The sequence below is a fragment of the Arvicanthis niloticus genome, chromosome 3, assembly GCF_011762505.2.
Source record: "Arvicanthis niloticus isolate mArvNil1 chromosome 3, mArvNil1.pat.X, whole genome shotgun sequence".
In the NCBI taxonomy this organism is placed as follows: Eukaryota; Metazoa; Chordata; class Mammalia; order Rodentia; family Muridae; genus Arvicanthis; species Arvicanthis niloticus.
Window position 1 is genome coordinate 134,646,022 of NC_047660.1, and position 26,904 is coordinate 134,672,925.

The 26,904-nt window shown below is 37.0% G+C and overlaps 1 protein-coding gene and 1 pseudogene across 7 annotated transcripts in view; both read right to left on the minus strand.

The window, feature by feature from the left end:
• Ankar (ankyrin and armadillo repeat containing) overlaps nucleotides 1-26,904 on the minus strand; it is a 63,830-nt gene that overhangs the window by 14,114 nt on the left and 22,812 nt on the right. For 5 of the 7 annotated variants that reach the window (XM_076931940.1, XM_034497287.2, XM_076931938.1 and 2 more), the window contains exons 9-19: nucleotides 26,548-26,749; nucleotides 24,977-25,185; nucleotides 21,513-21,617; nucleotides 18,354-18,595; nucleotides 17,469-17,637; nucleotides 6,662-6,903; nucleotides 6,336-6,489; nucleotides 6,101-6,262; nucleotides 4,266-4,372; nucleotides 753-875; nucleotides 105-263 (exon numbers count right to left, since the gene is read on the minus strand). In XM_076931940.1, coding sequence (XP_076788055.1) covers nucleotides 105-263; nucleotides 753-875; nucleotides 4,266-4,372; nucleotides 6,101-6,262; nucleotides 6,336-6,489; nucleotides 6,662-6,903; nucleotides 17,469-17,637; nucleotides 18,354-18,595; nucleotides 21,513-21,617; nucleotides 24,977-25,185; nucleotides 26,548-26,749 — 1,874 coding nt within the window. The remainder of the gene's footprint in view (nucleotides 1-104; nucleotides 264-752; nucleotides 876-4,265; nucleotides 4,373-6,100; nucleotides 6,263-6,335; nucleotides 6,490-6,661; nucleotides 6,904-17,468; nucleotides 17,638-18,353; nucleotides 18,596-21,512; nucleotides 21,618-24,976; nucleotides 25,186-26,547; nucleotides 26,750-26,904) is intronic. The other 2 variants (XM_076931941.1, XM_076931942.1) reach the window with 1 other exon arrangement.
• LOC117706490 (U6 spliceosomal RNA) lies at nucleotides 10,451-10,566 on the minus strand (annotated as a pseudogene).

Consider the following 26,904-nt stretch of genomic DNA (forward strand, 5'->3'; position numbering starts at 1 on the left):
CTAAATCTCATAAATTAATAAGCGTTTTTCTAGATCCCCAGTGAAGGCGTGTTTATGACAGTGACATACTTGCCAATATGAAATGTCAGGATTGATCCACGTACCTGAAATGCTGCCATTGCCCTCTCTGTTTCAACTTTGGATTGAAGAAAAGGCTCAAAAATAGATAAGGTTATCATTCCAGTTTCCAATATTAAGTACTGTTGAAAACGATTATTGAAGGCAAAAAGGGTTAGTGCATAACCTGCTCTCAAGCAGATTTCCTAGAAAAGGAGAAACACCAATCATTTTTCTTTGCTTCATCACATGTTCCCCACCGGCTCTTGAGTAACTGCCTATTAAAATGCATTTTATTCTTAACAGGAAAAGAAATGGAAATTTTTTAAAGAAAAATAATTGCCTAATATTAACCGTCTTAGAAAAAGCTCTCTCTCTTCATCATAAAACATTTCAGAAGATTCTCTGTAGTGTTGGATAAGAAGGGGATGGCTGGGAATGAGAAAGCATGACATTAAGTTAAACTTTCAATTAATGACATATTTGGGGTTTTCACCAAGCATAAAATTGCTACATGTCTTCCTTGGAAAACTTATCATACCAGTACAAAATCATGACCTACAAAGAGACGTTTTGTATATTCTCTTAATGATACACTTGCATGTTGCCATGAAGAGCAATTGGTCATAACTGATACTGTTTTCTTAGAGCCATTTCCCCCATATGAGCACACAGAGGCTCTGTGAAGGTCCTACCTTATCTTTTGAGTGAAGAAGATAAAGAACATCAGAATACTCAAATCCTTCATTTTCTTGTAATTCTTTCTGTAGCAAATTATTCCCTAGGACGATGCATGCCAACGAAAATGCCACTTCAACCTAAATATGTGGTTTTCAGAAATTATCTTCCATTCACAGATTACCAAACAATATATTTCATCATGTAAATATTTATACAGACTAGATTATGGAAATATTGTTATAAAGTGTTTTAAAGCACAGTTATTGAGTATAGTTCTCTGACCACTATTTAAAGACTAACACAGCTTCTGCAGGACTGTTCCTCATAAATTTTAATGGCTAGGAAATGTCTATCTCCTCTGTGTCCAGAAACAACCACAGAGTTCCTTCTGAGGGTGCTGGGGTGAGTGTAGGGTCCCCAGGGACAGTGGGGCATGTACAGAGATTCAGTCCTAATCCTACATTTCTAGTTGAATCCCTTCCACTTCTAAACATAATTTTTAAGTATTTGCTGGCATAGGTTTAAAGGTTGTTTTAAGTTGCTAATGACCATGGAGCTGTTGATGTGTAAGGGACCACCTAAGAAGTTCAGCAAAGTTGTATAAAAGTAGCATCAAGGCAGAGTTGGTTTTTTTCTAGTTTTTAGAATCATTTAATTTACAGTAATCTTCCATTGGGAAGCTGAACCATGTACATTGCTGGACTTAGCAGACAGCCTTTTAAAAGGGCTATATTATTCCTTTCTTGAGATTCCACCTTACATCAATCAGAATGACTAAGATTAAAAACTTAGGTGACAGCACATGTTGGTGAGGATGTGGAGAGAGAGGAACATTCTTTCATTGCTGGCAGGATTGCAAGCTGGTACAACCTCTCTGGAAATCAGCCTGAAGGTTCATCAGAAAACTGGAAGTAGATTTTACCTGAAGACCTAGATATACCAATCCTGGGGATATACCAAAACGATGCTCCATCATGCCAAAGGGGCAAATGTTTCACTATAGTCAAAGGGACCTTATTTGTGATAGTCAGAAGCTGGAAAAAAAGCCAGATGTTCCACAATAGAAGAATGGATACAGAAAATGTGGTTCATTCACACATTGGAATACTACTCAGCTATTAAGAAGGAGGACACCATGAGTTTTGCAGGCAAATGGATGGAACTAGAAAATATCATCCTTCTGATTGGCCCTGAGCACTGAGCAGATACCGGGGCAGTAGCTCTGTACCCAATCTCACAAAAACCAGAGGAAGCGGGCCTCCCAGGAGCTCTAACCTGGGCAGTATCTTAGGTAAGAAGACAGCAATACTCACCCCAAATAGGGAGTAACTGGGACCCACTGGGATCCAGGAATTAACTTCTGGCCCAGAGCACTGGTTCCTTCCAGTCTGGGCCCTAGCACTGAGCAGATCTTGGGCCTCAACTCTAATCCCAGTAGTAACACCCACCCCACACAGTTCTAATACAACCAAGATAATAGGAAAGACAGGCTCTAATCAGAGACAGGGCAGGTAGCACTAAGGAGATCCAAATGGTGAAAGGCAAGTGTACAGAATACCCAAGATACAATCCACAGAACTCAAGAAGGTTAACAAGCTGAAGGGCCCAAGTAAAGATGCCTCAATCCCACTTGAGAGGGAGAAGAAAGCAATCACAGGAGAGGGGGAAGGACAGAGAGTGGGAAATGGAACAGGGAGAGGAAGAGGGGAACGGGATCAGGTATTGGGACTGACAGGACTGGAGCCATGAGGTCCAGCAGAAAGCATAGAAACAGGCAACCTCAGGAGGTAGGAAGTGGGGGAACCCTCTAGAATGTACCAGAGACTTGGGAGGTAAGAGACTCTAGGTACTCAAAGGGAGGAACCTTAGATAGAATGTCCTACAGTGGGGAGAAGAAGCTTGTAGAGTCCAACTCCAGTAGAAAGACAGAGCATCAAGTGGAGGGATGGGGTTGTCATCCCACAGTCAAAAACTTTGACCCAGAATTGTTCCTGTCTGAAATTGTCCCCAGAATTGCAGGGTCAAAATTAGAGAAGAACCTGGGAAAAGGAGGTCCAGTGACAGGCCCAAATTAGAATCCAGCTCAAGAGGATGCCCCAAAGCCTGACACTATTACTGATATTATGGTGTGCTTACGACAGGAGCCTAGCATGACTTCCCTCCAAAAGGCCCAACAAGAAGCAGAAAAAGTCAGATGTAGATATTTATACCCAACCAATAGACAGAAGCTGGTGACCCCTGTGGTAGAATTAGGGAAAGCTGGAAGAAGTTTAGGAGGAGGGTGACCCTATAGGAAGACAGCAGTCTCAACTAACCTGGAACCCCCAAGATTGCTTAGACATTGAACCACCAACCAGGCAGTATAAACCAGCTGATATAAAGCATATACAGCAGAGGACTGCCAGTTCAGGACTTAGTGAGAGAAGATGCACCTAACCCTTAAGAGATTTGAGGCCCCAGAGAGTGGGGAGGTCTGGTGGGGTGAGGGTGGGACTTTAGGGGGTGGGAACATCCTTTTGGAGATGTGGATGGGAGAAGGTATGGGAAAAGAAAAGGAAAGAAGGAAAGAAAAACAAAGGAAGGAAGGGAGGAAGGAAGAAAAGAAAGAAAGAAAGAAAGAAAGAAAGAAAGAAAGAAAGAAAGAAAGAAAGAAAGAGAAAAGCCTAACTATTTTGAAATGTTCTGTCCACTGTAGAATCTAATTTTCAGGAAAGTGACTGAAAGTATTTAGGTTATAATTTAACAAGTTTAAAAATTTTTGAAAAAAATTGCATAACATGGAAGTTTTCTATAGTCTTATGAAATATACTTTAAAGGTCTAAATAATGTTTATTTATAAGTGATTTTTAGCTTATGCTTACCTTTATTTCCCACTGAACTATTGCAATTAAATTATCCCTTTTGTATTCTGAAGTGGGGGCAAGTGTCTTATAATATCTTTTCTTATAATGTGTCTATAAAAGGAAATATTACTATTCATTAGTATGTTAATCTGTATTTTTCTATTTCTCATCATATCTTGAAAGACCCGATAAATTATGATTTATCTTTGCAAGATATCTATAAAAGGAAATATTTCCTGCTTGGCCACCTAAAACTTCCTGAATGTCTATGGCTTTGGTAAGGGGTTTGAATTAATGCTGGCTTATTAAGGGCATGGATGGAAAAGTGACTAACTCTCAAGTCTGTATAGTACCTTGTTATAATCCAGCCTTTAGCACACTGGCTGACAGTCAGCCCATACTGTGTTGAGGAACAGTGCCATGCAACCCGCTAACAGGGGAACAAGGGAGCTGCTCTGTGAAGGCACAGTGAATGGCTAAGGAGAAGTAGCTAAAGAATAAGTGTGTAAGACTTTCAAGTCGTATTTGAAAAAAATAGTATTTAATACATTAATCTTTTCTACTTAAAATTTCTAGATTTTTATTTTAAAAGTTAAGTTGTTATTCTTAGATACAAATTATTTGTAAATGTGTTGTATATATTGCATTTACTGTGTCAGAAACATTTAAAACCTTAATATATACCTTAATGTTAATTGAAGGGTGATTTCTTAGGAGCTGAATAAGCACTGGAAAGGCATTCTCCTCTACAACATACTGTTGGCTCAGGGGATTGCTCGTGTGGGCCACACCTGTAAGGCGCTCATAGGTCAGTGAAGTCATGACTTTGTTTCATATTGTAAATTGTAGAGTCAAACTTAGCTTAGTTTTGGTTGATAAACTATCTTAAGGTAATATGGTTAGCAAATTTTAAGAACATGGTACAATATTCCTGCTTTAATTCCTTAAAGGGCAGAATGAATAAGCATAGAAAATTCATTATTAGAGTTATAAAGGGTTTTATAAAATAGAGACAGCACACATAAGTTTGAAAAATGCTACATTGCTAAAAAAAATAACAGTCTTCATTTTTTAAAAATACTATATCCTGGTAGTTAAGTTTATAGTTATTATTTTCTATTAAAAGTTTCTTAATCAAAATAATGACTAATCACTAAGTTAAAATTTTTATCTTTCTTAAATCGCATATTAAAAAGATAAACATATTGTTTTTATATCATTCTATACTTTGAGTTACAATCTAATATCAGGAGAAAAGTCAATCTGATTTTTGTGAATATGCATAAAAATTTTAATTTTGTTTGGCCATGGAATATCATTATGTATATTTTAGGTTTACATACTTAAATATAGTATAAATATATTTACATGTACACTATGTAAATATAGCAAGCTTATATATGTAATAAAAAAAATACAAGTTTAGGCTTCTTTAAACATTGGCAAAGAGCCAGCCACACATTTGGAATGTTTAAATTAACTAGGTGGAGTAGGATGAGCAATAGCAATTCTTTTCTCCTTTACCACCCCCAAGTAAGTACAGTTGTTAGGTAAATAGCAAGCAAAGATAGATAGATAGATAGATAGATAGATAGATAGATAGATAGATAGATAGATAGATAGAAGACAGACAGATAGATAGTATATATGTTACCATTTACTAGACTTTTTTGATTCATGTGACTATGTGTATGCTTATGTGCCAGCTGGAATTACAGGTAGGGTGCTAAGAAGATGGATGCTAAAAACCAAACTACGTCATCCAGAAGAGCAATTAGCTGTCTTAACCATCTCTTTAAATTCCCATTTACTAGAATTTTATTGTAAGACTATATATTATAGAGTTCAGCTATGAAAGAAACATTATTTTCTGGATTATTTATTTCTTATAATAGTTAATGAACTTCTACAAATATTTTTCATGAGCAAGGAATTAAAATGGAGCTACTAACTTCAACATCTGGGTACTCTTGAAGAAATACAATTACATGGAGAATGAAGCATACACAAAAATTTTCTTTTCTGTTGTTTGTAAGACATCTACTCTGACTCATTATTGTTAGCAAAGAACCCAAATTTTATTGGTAGATCAATCACTAAATGTTCTGAATTTTTTCATGGACCCTAAAATGTCAGTTCTTTTGCAACAAAGGCCACTTTATATAAACAAAGAATTATTTATATAAAAACAAGAATTGAAAAAATATAACTGAATGTTTACCTTGAGAAATTTATGGCTCTTGACATTTTAAACTTATCTTAAAATAAATGGAATTATAGTCAGTTCAAAATACTCAATGCTCATTGTCTTCATTTTCTATTTTACTCTAAATTCAAGAGCAAGACAGATATGAAATTCCTAATGTCACCATTTTAACTGACCAAGGTCTTAGATAAACTATTTGTAAATCTTTGAGATCTCCTATAGTATGAATAGTGACAAAGAAACAATTTCTACTTCTCTACCCAAGTCTTTTATTTTTCTCATAATATTTAAGAAATTGAGACTGTATACAGACCAATACAAATGGACCCCACTGCTCTGATGACGCTCAGAAGTGTGCCTTCTGCTATCTTATTAATCCTCAGCAGGCGAACCAGTGGTGCAATGCCGTTACCTTCACATATTTGATTCTGATGCATCCTACTGTCCTTACTTAGGGCTATGACTGCTTCACCTCCTGGTAACAAAAAGAGGTGGTTATGGACTTTGGTGTCTACATCATCAGCAGTTATGCAAAGAAAGCAACTTACCTACATACTGCATCTTAGCTGATGGTGACAAAAGCATGTTTATTATGAAGTTGTATCCAATCTGCTCAGCCATATACTTTTGTTGCTTCAGTGTTTGTCCTGCCAAGGCCCAAAGTGCTATGGCTCCTTGCTCCTTAACATCTATTTGAAAGGCCTATTAAAACAAAAGCATGGCATTCATTCACTGTGTGTGTACTAAACACATTACAGATGTATATTTTATAAAATATGCATTCAGAATTTTGTTTGATTTACCAATCTCCAAATACAATTCAAAATAAAATAAACCATCTAAACAATTAGAAGAGTAATGACAAAATCTCTACCTTTAGAAGTTTTAGGAGGTCCTTAGTTAATTTTCTTTCCAGAAATTCCTTCTGGATTAAAGGATTGCAATTTGCCAGTGACTCCACAGCCATTGCACCTTTCACTTGAACACTGAGCTGCTTCCCTTTAAAAAGAGCTACCAGGGGAGGGATAGCCCCTTCCATTGCTATAGCATCCTGCACCTCCTTATTGTCACGGCCAACCTCAGCAATTGTAGCTGAGGACACTGCTTTCAGCACATCTTCAAAAGAGTAAAGAGTAAGGAAACAAGTCATTGAAAATTTAAATATACTAAATTTCTAGGTAGTTCCACATATTACAAAATCAAATTTACAAGTTCAAAGAAAAATTTAGAAAACAAAAATATAAATAAACTGTCCAGGTTCATCATTTAGATTATTTTTTCACTACTTCTTATACAGATACTTGGCATATTTAGATAATTATAGACACGTTCAATATAATTATACTACAAATGAATTATTTTTTACATTCTTTTATGAACATAAATGTCACAAATACCTTCTAAATATTTCATCAATGGTAATATCACATTGAAAATATATGTCACTTCCAACTTTTCACTGTTTTAAATAATTCCAAGAAAATCTTCCTTAACATGTAGATATTCATCAATACATTTTTCTTTAGCATAGAATCTTGAGAATTACTGGAATAATTCAGTACATTTCAGTAAATTGATTTCTAAAAGGATCAGTAACATGATCTTTCGTAATCAGAGCTCATGCAAATCAATTTGACTTTGTCTTCTTCCAGATAAATATTGTATTAAAAATCAATACATGAAACTTGCTGACTTGATAGACAAAATGGCATTTCATTTTATTCTGTTCTTACAATTTACAGAAAAGTATAAGAGTGAGAGAACTTAAATACTTTACTTACACTTAGAAATGAAATACATTGTTACATTGATTTTATATATATGTATCTATCTGCAACATAGTTTTGCTCATTCTCTCTCTCTCTCTCTCTCTCTCTCTCTCTCTCTCTCTCTCTCTCGTGTGTGTGTGTGTGTGTGTGTGTGTGTGTGTGTGTGTGTGTGTGTTATTCTGCCTTGGCTAGGTTGAAACTCACTACACAGGCTAAACTGTCCTCAGTCTCACAGAGATTCACCTGGCTCTGCCTTCCTCATGCTGGAATTGAAGGAGTTTACAACTGTCCCAGGCTACAATTCAGTTTTCTGCATTTGTGGGGGGAGCACAAAGGTCTTTACACCCACAGATCATCAGGGAAGCCAGGAAATGTAAGCACACAGGATTGTCCTTTTAATGGAACACACATATAACATATTTTTTCATCCAGAAGGCTAGGAATGGAGGCAGTTAACAATCTGGTGATCTGTATTATCTGTAGGGTCAGGTCATATGAAGCTCCCACAACAGGAACTGAAGGTGGCTAATAGCCCAAATGACCTCTACACTATTTGTATGACTGAGACCATGCCAGATCCTTCCTTAGGCTTGAAGCTCATACAGGTAGCCTATCTCTAGAACCCATCTTCTTGGGGAAAATGACATGTACTATGAGTTATGCTTTAATGTAATTATGCCTCCTTGTGCACAAGGGCTTGTGTTACAGCAGGAAACTTGTTTTTCAAATTATTGTTTGTTTAAATATGCTGGCAATAAACCACCAAGCATCAGAATCCTGAAGTTTGATCCAACCTGGCTGACTAAGTTAGGCTAAACTGAGTTTTCCCTTGTCTTTTCATGGATTGTTTTGCTGTTGACCATGATGTCTACAAGGACTCCACACACATTTGAGTATATGTGTAGCATATGGATACACGGGACAACCAGTACATGCAGTGCTTTAACCATATTATATATGCTACCCTGTAATGTCCTCTATAACACTTTTCTCTCAGGTTGAGAGCTTGCATTTCATTTATGATGTCTATATTTTCTATAATCTAAAACAGTTCTTTAGCCTTTCTTACCTTTGGTGACTTAGACTTTTAAAATGTATATTAGTCATTTATTTTAAACCTGAGTTCAGGTTTATTTAATGTTTCTTATAATTCAAGATATGTACCTCCATTCAGAATATTTTAAAAATGACATCATGTTCTTCGATGATAGTTCATATAGTGTTAAATGAAGTTCATCTGTTTCCATTAATGATATAAAGATACCCCAGTTTCTATACTGCTTAGTTACTATTATTGCCTTGCTTCTAATTTAAAAACAACAACAACAACAACAACAACAAAAAAAAAAACAGTACTTGACATCCAGGATCACAGGTAAGGCCACAACATCTGCCCCAACATCCAGAGTAACTGGGACCCTGGGGATCCAGGGATGCAGAAACCCCCGCCCAGCCAATGGCATGGGTTCCTTCCCACCTGAACCAGTGCCTGGAGCAGACCCAGAGCTCTGGACCCACACCCACTCCTGCAACACCCAGAGAAAGCTTGACTCCCAGGAGCTCTGACACAACAGGATCCCAGGAGCTTGGTCAAACCAGGATTTCAGGATCCCAGAGGCAGTTTGACTTCCAGGAGCTCTGACACACCTAGGATCTTAGGATCATAGGATCCGAGAATCATAGGATCACAGAAACAGCTGGACTCTGAGGAGTTCTGACACAACCAGGATCACAAGAAGGACAAGCTCCAGTCAGAGACAGCAAGGGCAATTAGCACTAGAGATAACCAGATGGCGAGAGGCAAGTTCAAGAATATAAGCAACAGAAACCAAGGCTACTTTGACAACAGTTTTCCCACCACACCAAGCCCAGGATACCCTAACACACCTGAAGAGCAAGATTCAGATCTAAAATCCCATCTCATGAATATGATAGAGGACTTTAAGAAGGACATATGTCTGAGGCTGCAGGTACAATACAGAAGAGTCTTTTATGGTACACTAGCCTAGTTTCATAGGCACAAAAGGTAAAACATTAAACAATATCAGAAAGGATACTATAAAGAATAACTAAGCCAACAACATAGTCATTATGGGGGAAGGGGTAGAAACAGGAGGATCCCTGGTACTTGCCAGCCACAAGCCTAGCTCTAGGTTCAGTGAGTAACCTTGGAAGAATAAGAAGAATAAGGCAAGAGATATAGGAAAAGATAGCCAACATCCTATGCTGGACTCTGCTTGTGAACAAGGGGTATGTACATTTGCATACACACACATGAAAACACAACACACACAAGCCATTCAATACCATGTATATAGATAGACACATACAGGTATAGATGTGATAGGTGCTATAAAAGACAGGGTCTCTGACAGATATAATAATAAGTGATATGTAGAAGTTATATACACTATATATTTATATATTTTATATAATATAATAAATATTGATATATAGGATAAAATATAGAAGGAAGATAGATAGATAGATAGATAGATAGATAGATAGATAGATAGATGAAAGGTATTCTCTGAAAAAGAGAAAACTGGCTGCACCTCTGCTCCATGTGCCTGCCTTTTTAAAAAATTAATTATTTATTTACATTCTAAATGTTGCCCTCTTCCTAGTGCTTCCTCCATAAGTTCTTCATCCCATCCCCCTCTCTCTCCTTTGCTTCTGAAAGGGTGCTCCCCCACCCACTCATCCACTTCCACCTCATCCTGCTAGCATCCCCCTTCCTTGGGGCATCAGATTTCTACAAGATTAAGGGCATCCTTTCCCACTGAGACTAGACAAGGCAGTCCTCTGCTACATATGTAGTAGGGCCATGGGCCAGCCCATGTATGCTCTTTGGTGGGTGGCTTAGTCTCTGGGAGCTCTGAGGGGTCCAGGTTAAAAATATGGAACATTTCATGAATTTATGTGTCATTCTTGTGCAGGGGCTGTGCTAATCTTCTTTGTAGTGTTCTAATTTTAGTAAATGTGTTGCCTTTCTTATCTCCATAAACAAAAAAAGAACATAAATAACTCACTTAAAGAAATACAGGAGAACATACTTAAACAGGTAGAAGCCCTGAAAGAGGAAACAAATAAATGTCTTAAAGAAATACAGGAAAACACAATCAAACATGTAAAGGAATTGAACAAAACCATCTAGGATCTAAAAATGGAAATAGAAACATTAAACAAAACACAAAGGGAAACAACCCTGGAGATGGAAAACCTAGGAAAGAGTTCAGGAGTCACAAATGCAATCATCACTAACAGAATACAAAAGTTAGAAAAGGGAATTTCAGGTGTAGAAGATACCATAGAAAACATTGGTACAACAGTCAAAGAAAATAAAAAAGTAAAAAAAAAAAAAAAAAAAAAAAAAAAAAAAAAAAAAAAAAAAGCAAAAAGCTCCTAACTCAAAACATTCAAGAAATCCAAGACACAATGAAAAGACCGAACCTAAAAATAATAGGTATAGAAGATAGTGACAATTCCCAACTCAAAGGGCCAGCTAATATCTTCAACTATAGATTTTCCTAACCTAAAGACAGATGCCCATGAACATACAAGAAGCCTACAGAACACCAAACACATGGAACCAGAAAAGAAATTCTCCCCATCACTCAATAATTAAAACACCAAATGCACAAAACAAAGAAAAAAATATTGAAAACAGTAAGGGGAAAAGGTCAAGTGACATATGAACGGAGACCCATCAGAATTACACAAGACTTCTCAACAGAGACTCTAAAAGCCAGAAAATCTTGGGTAGATGTCATACAGACCTTAAGAGAACAAAACTGCCAGCCCAGGCTACTATATCTAGCAAAACTCTCAATTACCATACAGGAAGAAACCAAGGTATTCCATGAGAAAACCAGATTTAAGCAATATCTTTCCACCAATCAAGCCCTACAGAGGATAATAGAAGAAAAACTCCAACACAAGGAGAAAAACTACACCCAAGAAAAAGCAAGAAACTAATCTTCTCACAACAAATCCAAAAGAAGAGAACCACAAAGGCATAATTTTATCTCTAACAACAAAAATAACAGGAAGCAATAGTCATTAGTCCTTACTATCTCTCAACATCAATGGACTCAATTCTCCAATAAAAAGACATAGACTAGCAGGCTGGATACATAAACAGGACCAAGCATTTTGCTGCATAAAGAAAACACATCTCAGTGACAAAGACAGACACTACCTTAAATTGAAAGGCTGGAAAAAATTTCAAGGTAAATGGTCCCAAAGAACAGGCTGGAGTAGCAATTCTAGTATCCAATAAAATAGACTTCTAACCAAAAGTTATCAAAAAAGATAAGGAAGGACACTACATACTCATCAAAGGAAAAATCCACCAAGAGGAACTCTTAATTCTGAATATCTATGCCCCAAATGCAAGGGCACCCACATTCATAAAAGAAATAATACTGAAGCTCATAGCACACATTGAACCTCACACAATAATAGTGGGAGACTTTAACACCCCGCTCTCACCAATGGACAAATCATGAAAATGGAAATTAAACAGACACACAGTGAAACTTACATAAGTTATAAACCAAATGGATTTAACAGACAACTACAGAACATTTCATCCTAAAAGAATATACCTTCTTCTCAGCACCTCATGGTACCTTCTCCAAAATTGACTATATAATTAGACACAAAACAAGCCTCAACCAATACAAGAGGATTGAAATAATCCCATGCATCCTATCAGATCACCACAGACTAAGGGTAATCTTCAAAAACAAACAAACAAAAAACAACAATAGGAAGCCCACATACACATGGAAGCTGAACAAGGCTCTACTCAATGATGACTTGATTAGGGAAGAAATAAAGAAATTAAAGGGGCTGGAGAGATGGCTCAGCAGTTTAGAGCACTGACTGCTCCTCCAGAGGTCCTGAGTTCAATTCCCAGCAACCACATGATGGCTCACAACCATCTGTAATGCACTCTTCTAGTGTGTGTCTGAAAACAGCTGCAGTGTACTTAAATAAATAAATAAATAAATAAATCTTAAAAAAAGAAATTAAAGAATTTTTAGAATTTAATGAAAATAAAGGCACAACATACCAAAACTTATGGGACACAATGAAAGCAGGAAAACTTATATCTCTGAGTGCTTCCATAAAGAAATTGGAGAGAGCATACATTAGCAGCATGACAGCACACCTGAAAGCTCTAGAACAAAAAAAGGCAAATACACCCAAGAGGATTAGAAGGCAGAAAATAATCAAACTCAGGAATGAAATCAATCAAGTAGAAACAAAAGAACTTTACAAAGAATAAACAAAAGCAGGAGCTGGTTCTTTGAGAAAATCAACAAGATAGATACATAAGTGACCCAAAAAATCGACAAGAGAACTCCTACAACTTCTACAAAGTGGCTGGATACAAAATTAAATAAAATAAATCCATAGCCTTCATATACTCAAAAAATAAACAGGCTGAGAAAGAAATTAAAATGACACCCTTGAAAATAGTCACAAATAATATAAAGTATCTTGGTGTGCCACTAACCAAGCAACTAAAAGATCTATATGAAAAGAACTTCAAGTCTCTGAAGAAATTGAAGTTCTCAGAAGATCTGCCATACTCATGGACTGGTGCGATCAATGTAGTAAAAATGGCCATCTTACTAAAGCAATCTACAGATCCAATGCAATACCCTTCAAAATTCCAGCTCAATTCTTCACAGAGATAGAAAGAGCAATTCTCAAATTTATCTGGAATAACAAAAAACCCAGGATATATATATATAAAAATCTCAACAATAAAAGAACTTCTGGGGAAATCATCATACCTGACCTCAAGCTGTATTACAGAGCAATAATGATTTAAAAAAAAAAACAAAACTGTATGATATTGGTACAGAGACAGACAAGCAGATCAGTGGAATAGAATTGAAGACCCGGAAATGAACGCACACACTTATGGTCACCTGATCTTTGACAAAGGAGCCAAAAACATCCAGTGGAAAAAGAGACAGCATTTTCAACAAATGGTGCTGGTTCAACAGGTGGTTAGCATGTAGAAGAATGCAAATTGTCCCATTCTAATCTATTTGTACAAAGCTCAAGTCTAAGTGGATCAAGAACCTCCAAATAAAACCAGATCTGATGAATCTAATTGAGAAAGTGAGAAAGAACCTTGAACACACTGGCACAGGAGAAAATTCCCTGAACAGAACACCAATGGCTTATGCTCCAAGATCACGAATTGACGAATGGGACCTCATAAAATTGTAAACTTCTGTAAGGCAAAGGACACTGTCAATAGGACAAAAGGGTGATCCACAGATTGGAAAAAGATCTTTACCAACCCTACATCTAATATAGGGCAAATATCCAATATATACAAGAACTCAAGAAGTTAGACTCCAGAGAATCAAATAACCCTATTAAAAATGAGGTACAGAGCTAAACAAAGAATTCTCAACTGAGGAACATCTACTGGCCAAGAAGCACCTAAAGAAATGTTCAACATCCTTAATTATCAGGGAAATGCAAATCAAAACAACCCTGAGATTCCACCTCACACCAGTCAGAATGGCTAAGATCAAAACTCAGGTGACAGCAGATGCTGGCAAGGATGTGGAGAAAGTGGAACACTCTTCATTGCTGGTGGGAGTGTAAGTTGGTATAACCACTGTAGAAATCAGTCTGGAGGTTCCTCAGAAAATGGGAAATAGTTCTACCTGAGGACCCAGCTATACCACTCCTGGGCATATATCCAAAAGATGCTCCATCATATAAAAGGACACATGCTCCACTATGTTCATAGCAGCCTTATTTAAAATTGCCAGAAGCTGGAAACAACCCAGATGTCCCTCAACTGAAGAATGGATACAGAAAATGTTGTACATTTACACTCTGTAGTATTACTCAGCTATTAAAAACAATGATTTCATGAATTTCACCGGCAAATGGATGGAACCTGAAAATAACATCCTGAGTGAGGTAACCCAGTCACAAAAGAAATACATGGTATATACTCACTGATAAGTGGATATTAGCCAAAAAGGAGCTCAGAATACCCACAATACAACTCACAGACCATATGAAACCCAAGAAAGAAGATCACACCAAAGTCTGGATGCTACAGTCCTAGCCAGAAGGGAGACGAAAATATTCTCCAGGAAATAGAAGGAGAAGGGGATCTGGGAGGGAGAGAGGAGGGGGAGGGAAAAGGGGGCCAGTTCAGATATGGGAGGAGATGGGGGAGCAGTATAGAGAGTCAGGAATTTGAAATGAGGTATTTAACAGTGGGGTAGGGGTAACTGGGGATAGCCACTGGAAATTCTCATCTGCCAGGGACCTAAGAGGTTCCCAGGACCCAACAAGGAGAACATTAGCCGAAATACCCAACAAAGATAGAACCTGTAGAGACCATATCCAGTAGATAGGCACAGCCCCCAGTTAAGGGATGGGGCCACCCACCCACTTCAAAAATATTAACCCAAAATTCCTCCTGTCAAAAGGAAATGCAGGGACAAATAGTAGAGCAGAAACTGAAGGAAAGGCCATCCAGAGACTGTCCCACCTAGGGATCAATCTTATCTGCTGACACCAAACCCAGATACTATTGCTAATGCCAAGAAGTGGTTATTGACAGGAGCTTGGTATAGCTGTCCCCTGAAAGTCTCTGCCAGAGCCTGACAAATATGGACGTGGATGTATACAGCCGAACATTGGACTGAGTGCAGGGACCCCAATGGAGACATTAGGGGAAGGATTGTAGGAGCTGAAGGGGTTTGCAACCTCATAGGAAGAACAACAATATCAACCAACCAGACCCCTAAAGCTCTCAGGGACTAAACCACCAACCAAAGGGTACACAGGGGGTAACCATGGCTCCAGCTGCATATGTAGCAGAGGATTGCCCTATCTGGCATCACTGGGAGAAGAGCCCCTTGTTCCTATGTAGGCTTGCTAACCCAGGATGGGGAATACTAGGGCGCTAAGGCAGGAGTGGCTGGGGAGCTGGGGGAGCACGCTCATAAAGGCAGCAGGAGGGAGGAGGGGATAGGAGCCTGTGGAGGGGAAACTGGGAAGGGGGATAACTTTTGAAATGTAAATAAAATAACCAATAAAAATGACAAAAGTAGGGTTTGAAAAATCTATAAAAAACAAAAACAAACCAAAAAAATCAGTACTTAAATAATGTGTAAATAAGCCGGACACCCCTTTAATCCCAGCACTTGAGAGGCAGCTGGATCTCTGTAAGATCTAAGCTAGCCTGGTCTACCCAATGAGATCTTGCCTCGATGATGATGATGGTGATGATGAAGAAGAAGAAGAAGATAATGTCTTCATCAAGATTTGCCACCAAAATTGAGCAGAAATTTTCAGTTATCCCTGAACCAAACTTAACATTTTTATAAAATATTAGTTTGCCAAATCAACCCTCTTTTCTCCAAAAACAAAGTAAAACAGAAATCATGAACCCACTTTGAGATTATTTTCTTAATACTCTATGACTTAGCAACCTGATTCATAGCAAAGAGAATTGGTTGTTAAAATACTGAAGTTATAAGTAAAATTTAAGCAAAAAAATTAAATTTTAAGTTTAAATTCTTCATACTTCTTAAAGAGAAGAGTATAGATTACCATATAGGAAAACAATGCTTTTATTTGGGTATTAGGCCTAACAGAGGATTTTATTTTTTAATATTTTTATTATTTTTAATTCTATGAATGTGCCTGTGCACATGACTGCAGATTTCCACAAAGGACGGGGGCGTCAGATGCCCTAGAGCTACCTGAGGTGGGTGCTGGAGATTGAACTCAGATCTTCTGGAAGAGCAGTACCTGTGCTTAACCACTGAGCCATTTCTCCATCCCCCAGAGAAATATTTTAATTATTCGTGTGTATTACTTTTTTGTGAGTTCATTTATTTAAATTATTGCTATAATTACTGCTTTTTATAATATCTAGATCAGGCAGCGAAAAAAGAGCTAGTCTCTTTAGATTTTAATTAATGACACAAAGAAAAATTATAAATCAAATTTAAATAATTAAACTGTATGGGAAACCTATCCCTCCATACTGCTTCTCAATAGCCAGTAGACACAGTTAGAGGTATAGAAAAATCTGGAACAGAAATTTAAAGGCCGAGGGGAAGTTTTAAGAGTCTTTACTACATGATACAGATTATTAGAGATGACACTTGCTTAAATTTGAAATTCTAAAATAAAAGTAAGCTCTTGGAAACATTTTCTTTATCTTTTTACCTTGGCTTCTCTTTTAACCAATATTTTTATTGTGTATTTAATTTGTATTTGTGTATGATGAACTGTGGCAGAAAGGCATACAAAACAAACCAACCAGGAACAAAAAGAGATAAATCTTCACTAATGTTTTTGTCAAAAATGGAAAGCTCATACTATTGTGTACACTCACTGGGATGAAATTGCTGTTACAGAACCTGAATGTACTAATTTGCAGCTGCTACCAAAGTGTCCTAATCACTTCCTAGGATTCCTGTAACTGAGATGCACTTTAGAAGCAGGCACCTGATGATTGTCTTGAATTCTGATATCAGATATAAAAGAGCAAATCTTAAGTTCTTGGTGTACATTGCAAAATAACTTCCATTGATCGAAATGCATAGTTATTCATACAAGAAGAAATCTCCTCTTCAAACACATTGTGTGCTCTATTTTCATTATTCATGCTAATGTTTTTACTTATGCAAATTTCTTGTTAAACATTTTAATATTTTTTTGAGAGTCAGTTATTTCTCCAAACTTTGTAATTTTAAGTTTTTCAGATATTTTGGGTTATATTATGTGCCTAGATCCATTCAAAGATAAATCCAAAATATTTGTCCATGGGCAAATCCGGATCTGTGTTTGCTTCATTTGGTAAATCTGTCACTTTTAAACAGACAGGTTGAGGCTCACCAGATTCGGAACTCAGAAACTGGATGAGGTACTGGATGCCGTTATAGTCTCTCATTGCTTTCTGGTTGCCTTCATTTCCCATGCATAACACCCGGATACAGTTCATCACATTCACCAGCACGTTCTCTTTGTTAAGGCTTAAGAGATTTATCAGAGCTGGAATTCCATTCTAAGAAACATCAAAGAGAATTACATTTGAATTCCTTTCAGATTGATGCAATTTTATTTAAAAGTCTGTAAGCTTTCTGTAAATACATCCTCATTTAGAAGAGAACAGTTGCTTATAAACAAAAATAAACAAAAAAAAAAGGAGAGCATTAAACCCTATAGAAAGTGCATTTTATAATGCAGATGGTCCAATTCACACTGAAGAAACAACTCCATGAAACTGAAGAAACAAATCAAGTAACTTCATTTCACGTGTAAATATCTAAAGAAAGATCTTAAATTCTAGTGGACACAGTGGGGTAGGTTTTATTTGAGGAGCTGAAACATAGCAATTGCTTCATATTCTCCAAAAGCAATTGTTTTCTAATTTTTTCTGGTTCACAATTGGGAGATATTTCGTACACAGAACTAATATCTTCATTTAAACAAGAAACAACCAGTATATACGATGAAAAGTACTCCATCTTCTCACCAGGGCTACTCTCGATTCTGTCAGTGCTGAGCATTAGGCCCCCTCAGCCCACTATGCTGCAGATCTGCACTCACCCGAATGACTACTGCTGGCTGAAATGCCTTTCCCCCTCCTCTCCCCATCATCCCTTGTAGTTTTGTTACTGTCTAACAGCATGTATCTTTATCTCTCTAATTTCCTAATTTTCTCTAATTGTGAGAGGGTTGCTGTTAGTTGAAAACCAGGTTCTATAAAACAGTACTCACATATTTGGCGATAACATCCTTGTTTTCACACTTAGCAATATCATATAGAATAACAGCGCAGCGAGAATGAAGTTCAGGTTCATCAGAAGCCAGCAGGTTAATCAAAGCAGGGATGCCTCCTGCCTCCACCATGGCATGCACTACAGCTACGTGGGTTGAGATATTACTCAGCAACCCAACGGTTTTGCACTGCAGTTTTATTTTGGGGCATTTTAATAGATTGACTAAGGCAGGAATAGTGCCTGTAAAGAGAAGACTAGAATAAGCATAAATTATTCAAAACCATTTATAGGTGACATATCCTAACAGTATTGAAGTAACATTCATGGTATGTCAATATAAATCATTACAGACAGTTCTGCAAAGTATAGAATAACAACCTGAAGTAATGCAGAAATAATTATGTTTTATCTACAAATAGTAGCCTTTTCTCTTTGCATATTTGATGTCATTTTATATTAGTATATCTAAACCAGCTGTAAAATACTGAATTGGCCTATGAGAACTGATCATTTTTTATGTAGATTGAAGCTCATTATTCAGTCAGTTCTCCATCTTCCTGTCTCAGCGCCCTAAATGCTGTAATACCACATGGTAAGGTTCTTGTCTGGGTACTGAACTGTCTTTGTGTGGTAGTAATTTTTTAATTATTTGAATGTGTTATCATATGCTATCTTAAAACTAAATGTGAAAAAGTACTGATGTAAAATGTAACAGTCACCTCATGTATTATAATTAGTCATTCACTGGGCATAGAAAACTTGGCCCTTAGTTGAATCTTTGTTAGATTTATATCACTTTAGTTAATAAGAAACCACACCATAGGAGACACATAATGTTCTAAAACATATGAGCATAATATTGGCATAATATGTTCATAAAGATATAAGCATAATGTTCATAATAATATGAGCATATGACCTGGAATGGAACCATCTATTGTTGACTTTTTGAGGGACATATTGCTATTTCAAACATGTTTTTAATGAGTTAGATAAATTTGAGCTTATTCAGTCATCAATATTCATGGAACATTAGATGTGTTTCAATATGCACCTTAGGGAAGTAGGTACCGTGCTGGAGAGTTCAGACATTCCTATCATTTTAGAAAGCCGTAGTGGACAGTGCTGCTCTCAGAACAAGTCCATGCAGTCAATCCATTTGATTAATGAATAAACCAGGCCAGAGAAGCCACACAATTGATGGAGTTGCTAAATGCAAGACTATGTACAAACCTGGTCTGTCATTTTCTTCTAGTTTGTAATTTAAAAAATAAGTTGTGCAAGTTTAGAACTGGAATAATTTATAAGTGAATAATTATAGCAACACTGTGATGGTGACAGTTTTTTTTATCGACTTGACATAATCTCGTCTCACCTCAGAAGAGAGTCTCAGTGAAGAACTATCTCTATAAGATTAGCCTATATATGGATGGTTGTTTGGATTACTACTGTTAATTGATGTGGGAACTCACCTACATTAACTGGCGTCAGCAACACCATGACCTAGGCAGGGGCTCCTGAACTGTAAGTACAGGAAGAGGGCTGGGCACACAAAGGCATGCATGCACACGTTTATTTCTCTCTGCTTCTAACTGTGGACGTATGTGACTAGCTAACTTGAGTTTCTGAATCTTTGACTTCCCTGTAATGACAAATTGTAACTTGTAATTATAAGCTAAAATAAGCACCTTTTGTTCTCTAAGTTGTTTTTTGTCAGTGTAGTTTTCCCAACCAGTATTCAACTAGAACAACTAGTTGGATGAAGTTAGTTTTATTACTTCTTAAAATTTTAAGTTTTTAGAGAAATAGAGTTCCTCTAAAAAGTATATAGTTTTTTTGATCATGTGCAGTTTTCACATGAAAAATAAGACACAAAGTTGACAAAAGTGATCCTAAAGAAAAAAGAAGCTTAAAGGTAAGTAAAAAGCATCCTTTAGAGGTAAAACATATTTTTAAAGCAGTGTTTGATTGCATATGCTTGTAAACCTAGCATTCAACAGGCTGTAAGGCGAAGGAAACCACAGTTGACACTACTAGTGTGGCCAAGACCCTGAGACTAATGCCTCACTCACTCAGCTCACAGCAGGAAGGTTTCCTCTGCCTCTCCAACACAAAGACCCGCTACTGGACAACTTGCAGAGAATGAGAGATTTTATAGCACTTTTGACTGTGATGTCTTCACCAAACCTGCCCCTAAAGGTTCAGGGATCTATGTAGAAGAGGAGGTGGAAAGACTGTAAGAATCACCTCTCCTGATAAAGAGGCTATCAGCATTTGAAACCCACTGGCAAAGAGAAATTTAGGTGTCTCCAGTGGAGTCTCACTAGGTATATCAACCATGCTCCCAGGCAGACCTCATGCCCAGAAATAACTGGCCAACAACAACAATAAAAAGAACCCTGTGGTATTTTGTTTGTTTAATTTTGCTTTGTTTTGACGTTTTTGTCTTTTCAGATTTTTGCCTGTTTGTTTTTATTTATGTTTTGTGGGTGCTTGTTTCTTGCTTTGTTTTTGCTTCTTGGTTTTTTATTTTCTTTGCTTATTTGTTTAGAAACAGAGCAAAAAAAAAAAAAACAAAGTTGAGTAGGTAGAGAGGAAGGGAGGATCAAAGGAGGAGTCAGGAAGGGCAAAAATGTGATCAGACATATTGTATACAATTTTTTTAATTAAAAAGAAAAGATTACAAGTTCAAGGGCAGCCTAGGCTACATGTGAGACCATATCTCGAAAAAAAATCCATAAATATTTGTGTGTATGTGTTAATATATATTATATGATCAGATAAAGTTGGGGAAAACCCTAGCATTTAGGTTTGCAAAATTTGCAAATATATATATATATATATATATATATATATATATATATATATGTGTGTGTGTGTGTGTGTGTGTGTGTGTGTGTGTGTGTGTATATATATTTATATATATATATTATACATAATATACATATATATGAAATTAGGTTAGTGGTAGAGTGTGTGCTTTACATCTGACCGCAGAATTAAATTTGCATGCCTATGTTTGTGTATGTGTGTGTGTGTATGTCCAAATATAATATATTTAAATGGTTTACATGGGTACAGTATAACTCTACTGAAAATATGACAAGAAAAAGATGGTTAATATAATTTATAAGATAGTTAATATAATTTATACTACCTGCATCTAAGATACATTTCCAGTATCGATCATTTGCTAAGCAAATTACTTCTAAGGACATGACAGCCATCATCCTTCGTTTGAAGCTTTCACACTGCAACATTTCTGGTAAGTATTCAACAGAAAAATAAACAACTGTAATTCACATCAGGGGCAATGGAATGACTGACTTTGTTTTTATATAGGTGAAGTGAACACTATAGTTAAGACCATCCCACCACCAATTGCATAGGCTACATTCATTCCATGTTTGTGGTCCTCTGGGAGATGCTGGATGGATGATCAGGGGTTATAGCTTAGACCTGGGTGGTCCTCAAAGGCCCTTCTTAATGGTTTAGTCACCACTGTGTCTATTGGTGTCTAGGTTGGCGCTATTCAATGATGATGGGAACTTTAAGAAATAGGACTTGGTGGAGGTTTTAGATCACTGGGGCAAATATCCATGAAAGGGGTTGCAGGACTCCATCTCTTCCTCTTCCTGTCTCTCTGGTTTAGTATACCTCTCATGAAGCAGACAGGTAACGTGCCTCTGCCATAGGATCCTGTAGTAAGTGTTATTACATCATCACAGCCAATCCTGTTGCCCCAAATAGAGTTGCTCTGCAGAAGTTGATTATGTTGGACACTTGTGACAGTAACAAAAGCTAATCTTTGAGGTTTATAATATATATAATTACTAAAAAAAATCCTAAATTATTTGCGTTTGGTCTGAATCAGTAACACTGCCTAGAAATACAGTTCAAATTCACTTGAAAATCATACATTTTTCTTGTGCCTATGATTAATTTTGAATAAAATTTGAGGAGATTCTAAGGACGGCAAAGTAAACTACTTTATCCATATGATTTTAATAGCCATTAAATTTATATATTTCCTGAAAATTATTTATATTATTTTTTTAAAACCTAGCATGAATTTAAACTCCAAACAAAAGATGAAACATTATATATGCTTCTAAATAATGTCTATGATGTAAGAAAACATGGGGCTTTATCTTTCCTTCATCTCTTTCTGACCTCTGCGTGCAGAAGTGGCCTGGTCCTTACTCAGACTGCTCTGTTTTAATTTTAGTTTCTACTCCAAAGGCCAATAATTAACTTGTTTCTAATTATTATTCTGCTGGTGTCATTATCATGTAATTACCAGGACATTGTAACCATGGCTACTGTAAGTAGTGGCCACTGGGAGTTACAGACACCATTAAGTTATCCTTGTCAAGGGTCAGACTTAGAGATATTTGTGATGGTTGTCATTATAAGTCAGGTTGATCCTCACAGTTACTCTTTTAAAAGATTAAGATGCAACAGCATATGTGCATAAAAATAAACACTAAGACATTTCCCAGTAAATTCTTGGGCTGATATACTCAGAAAATGTCTTCCAAGATTGGTGCTGACACCATTTGGAACAAATAGTTGGATATCATTTTATTTAAGTGCGTGTTTGTTTTGTGTGTGTGTGTGTGTGTGTGTGTGTGTGTGTGTGTAGTGTTTCTGTGAATGTGTGTTTTGGTTTTGTTTAGTTGGTTGATTGGTTTTGGTTTTTCAAGACAGTTTCTCTGTTTTAGCTCTAGCTGTCCTGGAATGTAGACCAGGCTAGCTTCGAACTCACAGAGATCCACCTGCCTCTGCTTCCTGAGTGACTCTACCTTAATTTTTGAGACAGCACTTCCACTGAACCTAGAGCTCATTGGTTGGCTAGACTGGATAGCCAATGAGCTCCAGGAACTGGCCTGCCTCCCATTTTTATTGTGTTGTGTTCTCCTTGAGTTTTTGTCTGCTGCTTAATCTTCATGCAATTTTTTTTTGGGGGGGGGGGGTCTTGGGAATGAGTACATTTCCATGTATACATTAAACTAACCTAATCCTCTTGTCTTTATATAGTTCTAGCTAGATTAAACACAAAGTTGGGGGAAATTCGCAAACAGTTTTGCAAACCGAGTGCTAGGATTACAAACAGGCCACAATGCCCAACTTTACTTGTGTGCTTAGCATCTGGATTCAGGCCCTCATGCTTATACAACAGGTGCCTTACTGAGCCGTCTCAGTAGCCCAAAGAACCAAACATCTTATACCAGAAGAGTCAGGTTGAAATAGTAACTGTATCTTACCCAATGGGAAAAGATCTGTTTTCATTCTCCATCTCTTTTATTTTTACTTTAATTTTTATTTTATGTTCACAATTCAAAGTTATATACCTCTAAAATATCTACAGCAAAATGTTGTGATTTTGCACCCACTTCTCTGGGTTCACCTCTGTAAAAAGCAGTACTTTGGACTGTGTGGTCCACAGATCTGCCTAGCTTGACATAGTGCTGCATCTTGCTGCCATGGCCTTAGGCTTTGTTTGTGTCTTCATGTTACAGGAAAAGCCAGCTGAATGTTTCTCTGCCATTTCTTCATATTTATAGTTGTTACTTGAATCAATACTTTGGGTTTACATTGCCTATACAATATCGCTCTCAGCTGGGCATTGTAGTAACCCATGGTATTGTCTCATTTCCTCACTATTATTTTTCCTGGATATAATCTTTCCCTATTTGAGATTCACCTTGGTTTTCTCTGACTCAGTGGCACTTTCCTCTGCCTAATTAAGGCTGGCTTCACTCTGGAACACCCCTTTGCTGTCACCCTCTCGCTCTGCTCCCTGGGGCCTTCCCACTTCTGTTCACCAAGGAGAAAGGCAGCCTCAGCAGCTGCTGGCCTATCTGGCTGGGCTCTGTGGAGAGCCCTGGCACTGCCTGTTCTCCAGCCTTTGGAGGACTGTGAGGTACGTGTTTGAGAAGTTCTCAGCTTTCCTAATGATAACTTGGGATTCTCTGGGATACTAAGTCTAAGAGGCGGCTGCCTGGTTCCATCACCCCTGTTCTCTTCAATCCTGACTGACGCTGCTGATTCATTGTTTAATCTTCGTGTAATTATAATGTGGCTTGGGGGAGGAATAAATTTTGACATGTACATTCAATTGACTATACAACCCTTATTTTTCTGGCTAAATTGAACACAAAATTTTAGATAGAATATTCATCAAAATGTGAAGAAAAACCTTTCTAAAACTGTCTCTAAAATTTGGAAAAAAGAATAAGTAAAAAAAAGTTTGCTACTTAAGCTTGAATTTCCTCTTTTTCTTTCTTTTTTTTCTTATGGAGTTCAGTTAATTAATGGAAAAAATGAAGTTCTGACTTCTAAGAAAGTTGAAAAATAAGAGTAAGTATCGTTCTGTAGGATATAGTTCACTCTGGCCACAGATCTTTCAGTTAGAAATCAAACAACTTTTGCACACAAGAGTAGAGTTCCCCTTATCAACTGTACTAGTGTTGGTTTCAATGCATAAATTTATTTCATGATTTTAATTTTAAAGGTATATATATTCTATTGTACTCATTCCATTTCAGCATATCAAAGATCATATTATAGAATAATCAGAACATTTCCTTACAATGAGATCTCATGTTCTATACTCACCCACCAGAGTTTTCCAAACTGGAAGCTCAGGGATATTCAGTTCTATTATATACTTGAGAACCTCTGTGTGAAAAGTAAGCACTGACAGATGGATAATGTTGTTTCCCTTTGCGTCTGTTTTTCTCCAGTTCGCACCAAGAGAAAACAAATACTGGATAGTGTCTAGGGCTCCCGATGTGGCAGCAAGTAACAGTGGAGTGCACTGATTCCTAAAATCAAGCACACATTGTAACAGTGTTGAGCACACGTACAGCATCACATTTCCTTTTATTGTATTGCTGAAAGAACTCTAATCATAAATTAGATAGTATAACTATCCCTTCTTCTTTAGATTCTCATTCTCTGAATTCCACATATCTGCCTTCCTGCCTACCTATCCTTAAGTAGTCATCTCTGTCCTCTTTCTCAATTATTATACCTTATAATGTGCTTAGAAGTTAGTACTATACAAAATAATTAAAATACACTGTCCTATCTAATCTTTTCAGTAGTTCTATAAATTAGTGGAGACATAATCAAGTAATATCAATCCACCTTACAAATATCAAATTGATTTGATAGTTGTCAAACACTTTTAAATATTTTACATTCAATTGCAATTCCCAGTTTCCCCATTGTAGCAGAAACTAACAGTATGAAAACAGATTGTTGTTTTATGTAATGAAGATCTTTGGGTTGTGTGCATGGTTATCCAACCCACTGTTCCATCTCCCATCTTCTCTCATAGGTAGGTATGTGACAATGCAAATAAGTGCGGCTAACAGGACAGTAGTAGAAGTTGCAAAGGCACCCCTGTGAAGAGAAAGGAGGGTGCTGATGCCTTCCATCTGTCATTTTACTCCTGTCTATAATGCAAGCAAGAAAATAGTCATGGCAGTAATTGCCATTTTGTTCTATTGTAGGGAAGCCATATGTTAAGGAACAATAAGAAAAGTCCAGTGTCCTGCAAACTTCCAAGCCAGTATGCAAATAATAGACACACAATTTGAAGACTTAAGACTAAAGTATCTATGAAAAGGTTCAGGAAATCAAAATAATCACCTGGTCTTTGAATCCCTAGACAATCCTCAGGAAAAATTTATACCTCTACTCTAACAGTGGCTTTTCAGAAGAATTATGAAACAGAAGACTGTAGGAGATGTTTCCTGTTTCCAACTTTTCTTTTTTTTTTGCTCATATCTCTGCTAGACACAGTACCTGCTTCTGCTGAGATAGATTCTATCTACCTTGATCTGGAAGTACCTGGGGATTATATAGGAAAGAAGAACAACTTTCTCTTCCTTAATCACATGGTTAGCCTAATAAACCTGTCTGTGAAGCTACACTATTGATACAAAAGTTAGAGAAATTCCCAGGATCCACTCTTTATTCCTCTAGGAGACACACATAGGTGGGTGGAAGCTCTGGGTTTTATAAATTCTGAGGTTAAATAGTAAGAGAAGAAGATGATGACCAGAGGAGACTTCAGTGTTTTGCTACCTTTCAAGTCCCCCAAATCAATCATGCCCTTCATGTTGATGGTAGTCAGGAAAGCAGAAGTTCATATTCTTAACAAATGCTCAATAACTCACTCTGCTGTTGCCTCAGCCTCTAGCAAACTAGGATCCTTCCTACAGAGCGCAATGATGATGCAGATGTTATCATAGAAGGCAGCAAAGTGGATTGGCATCCAGCCTCTTTTCTCACTAAGTGTGTAATCAGCTTTGAAACAAAGTAGACAGATGGTAGCTTCCAGTGAACAAGCTTGTGCAGCCAGGTGTAAAGGTGTTGGACCTGAGATGAACAATTGTTCAGTAGTCAAAGAGCTAGCACTGCTAAAATACATAAACAATAAATAACCATACCTTTATGAGTCCTACCATACAGCTTAGTGCTTTATAACATTTAAAAAAACTCAAAACAAGCACTAAAACAATTATGTAGGCAAT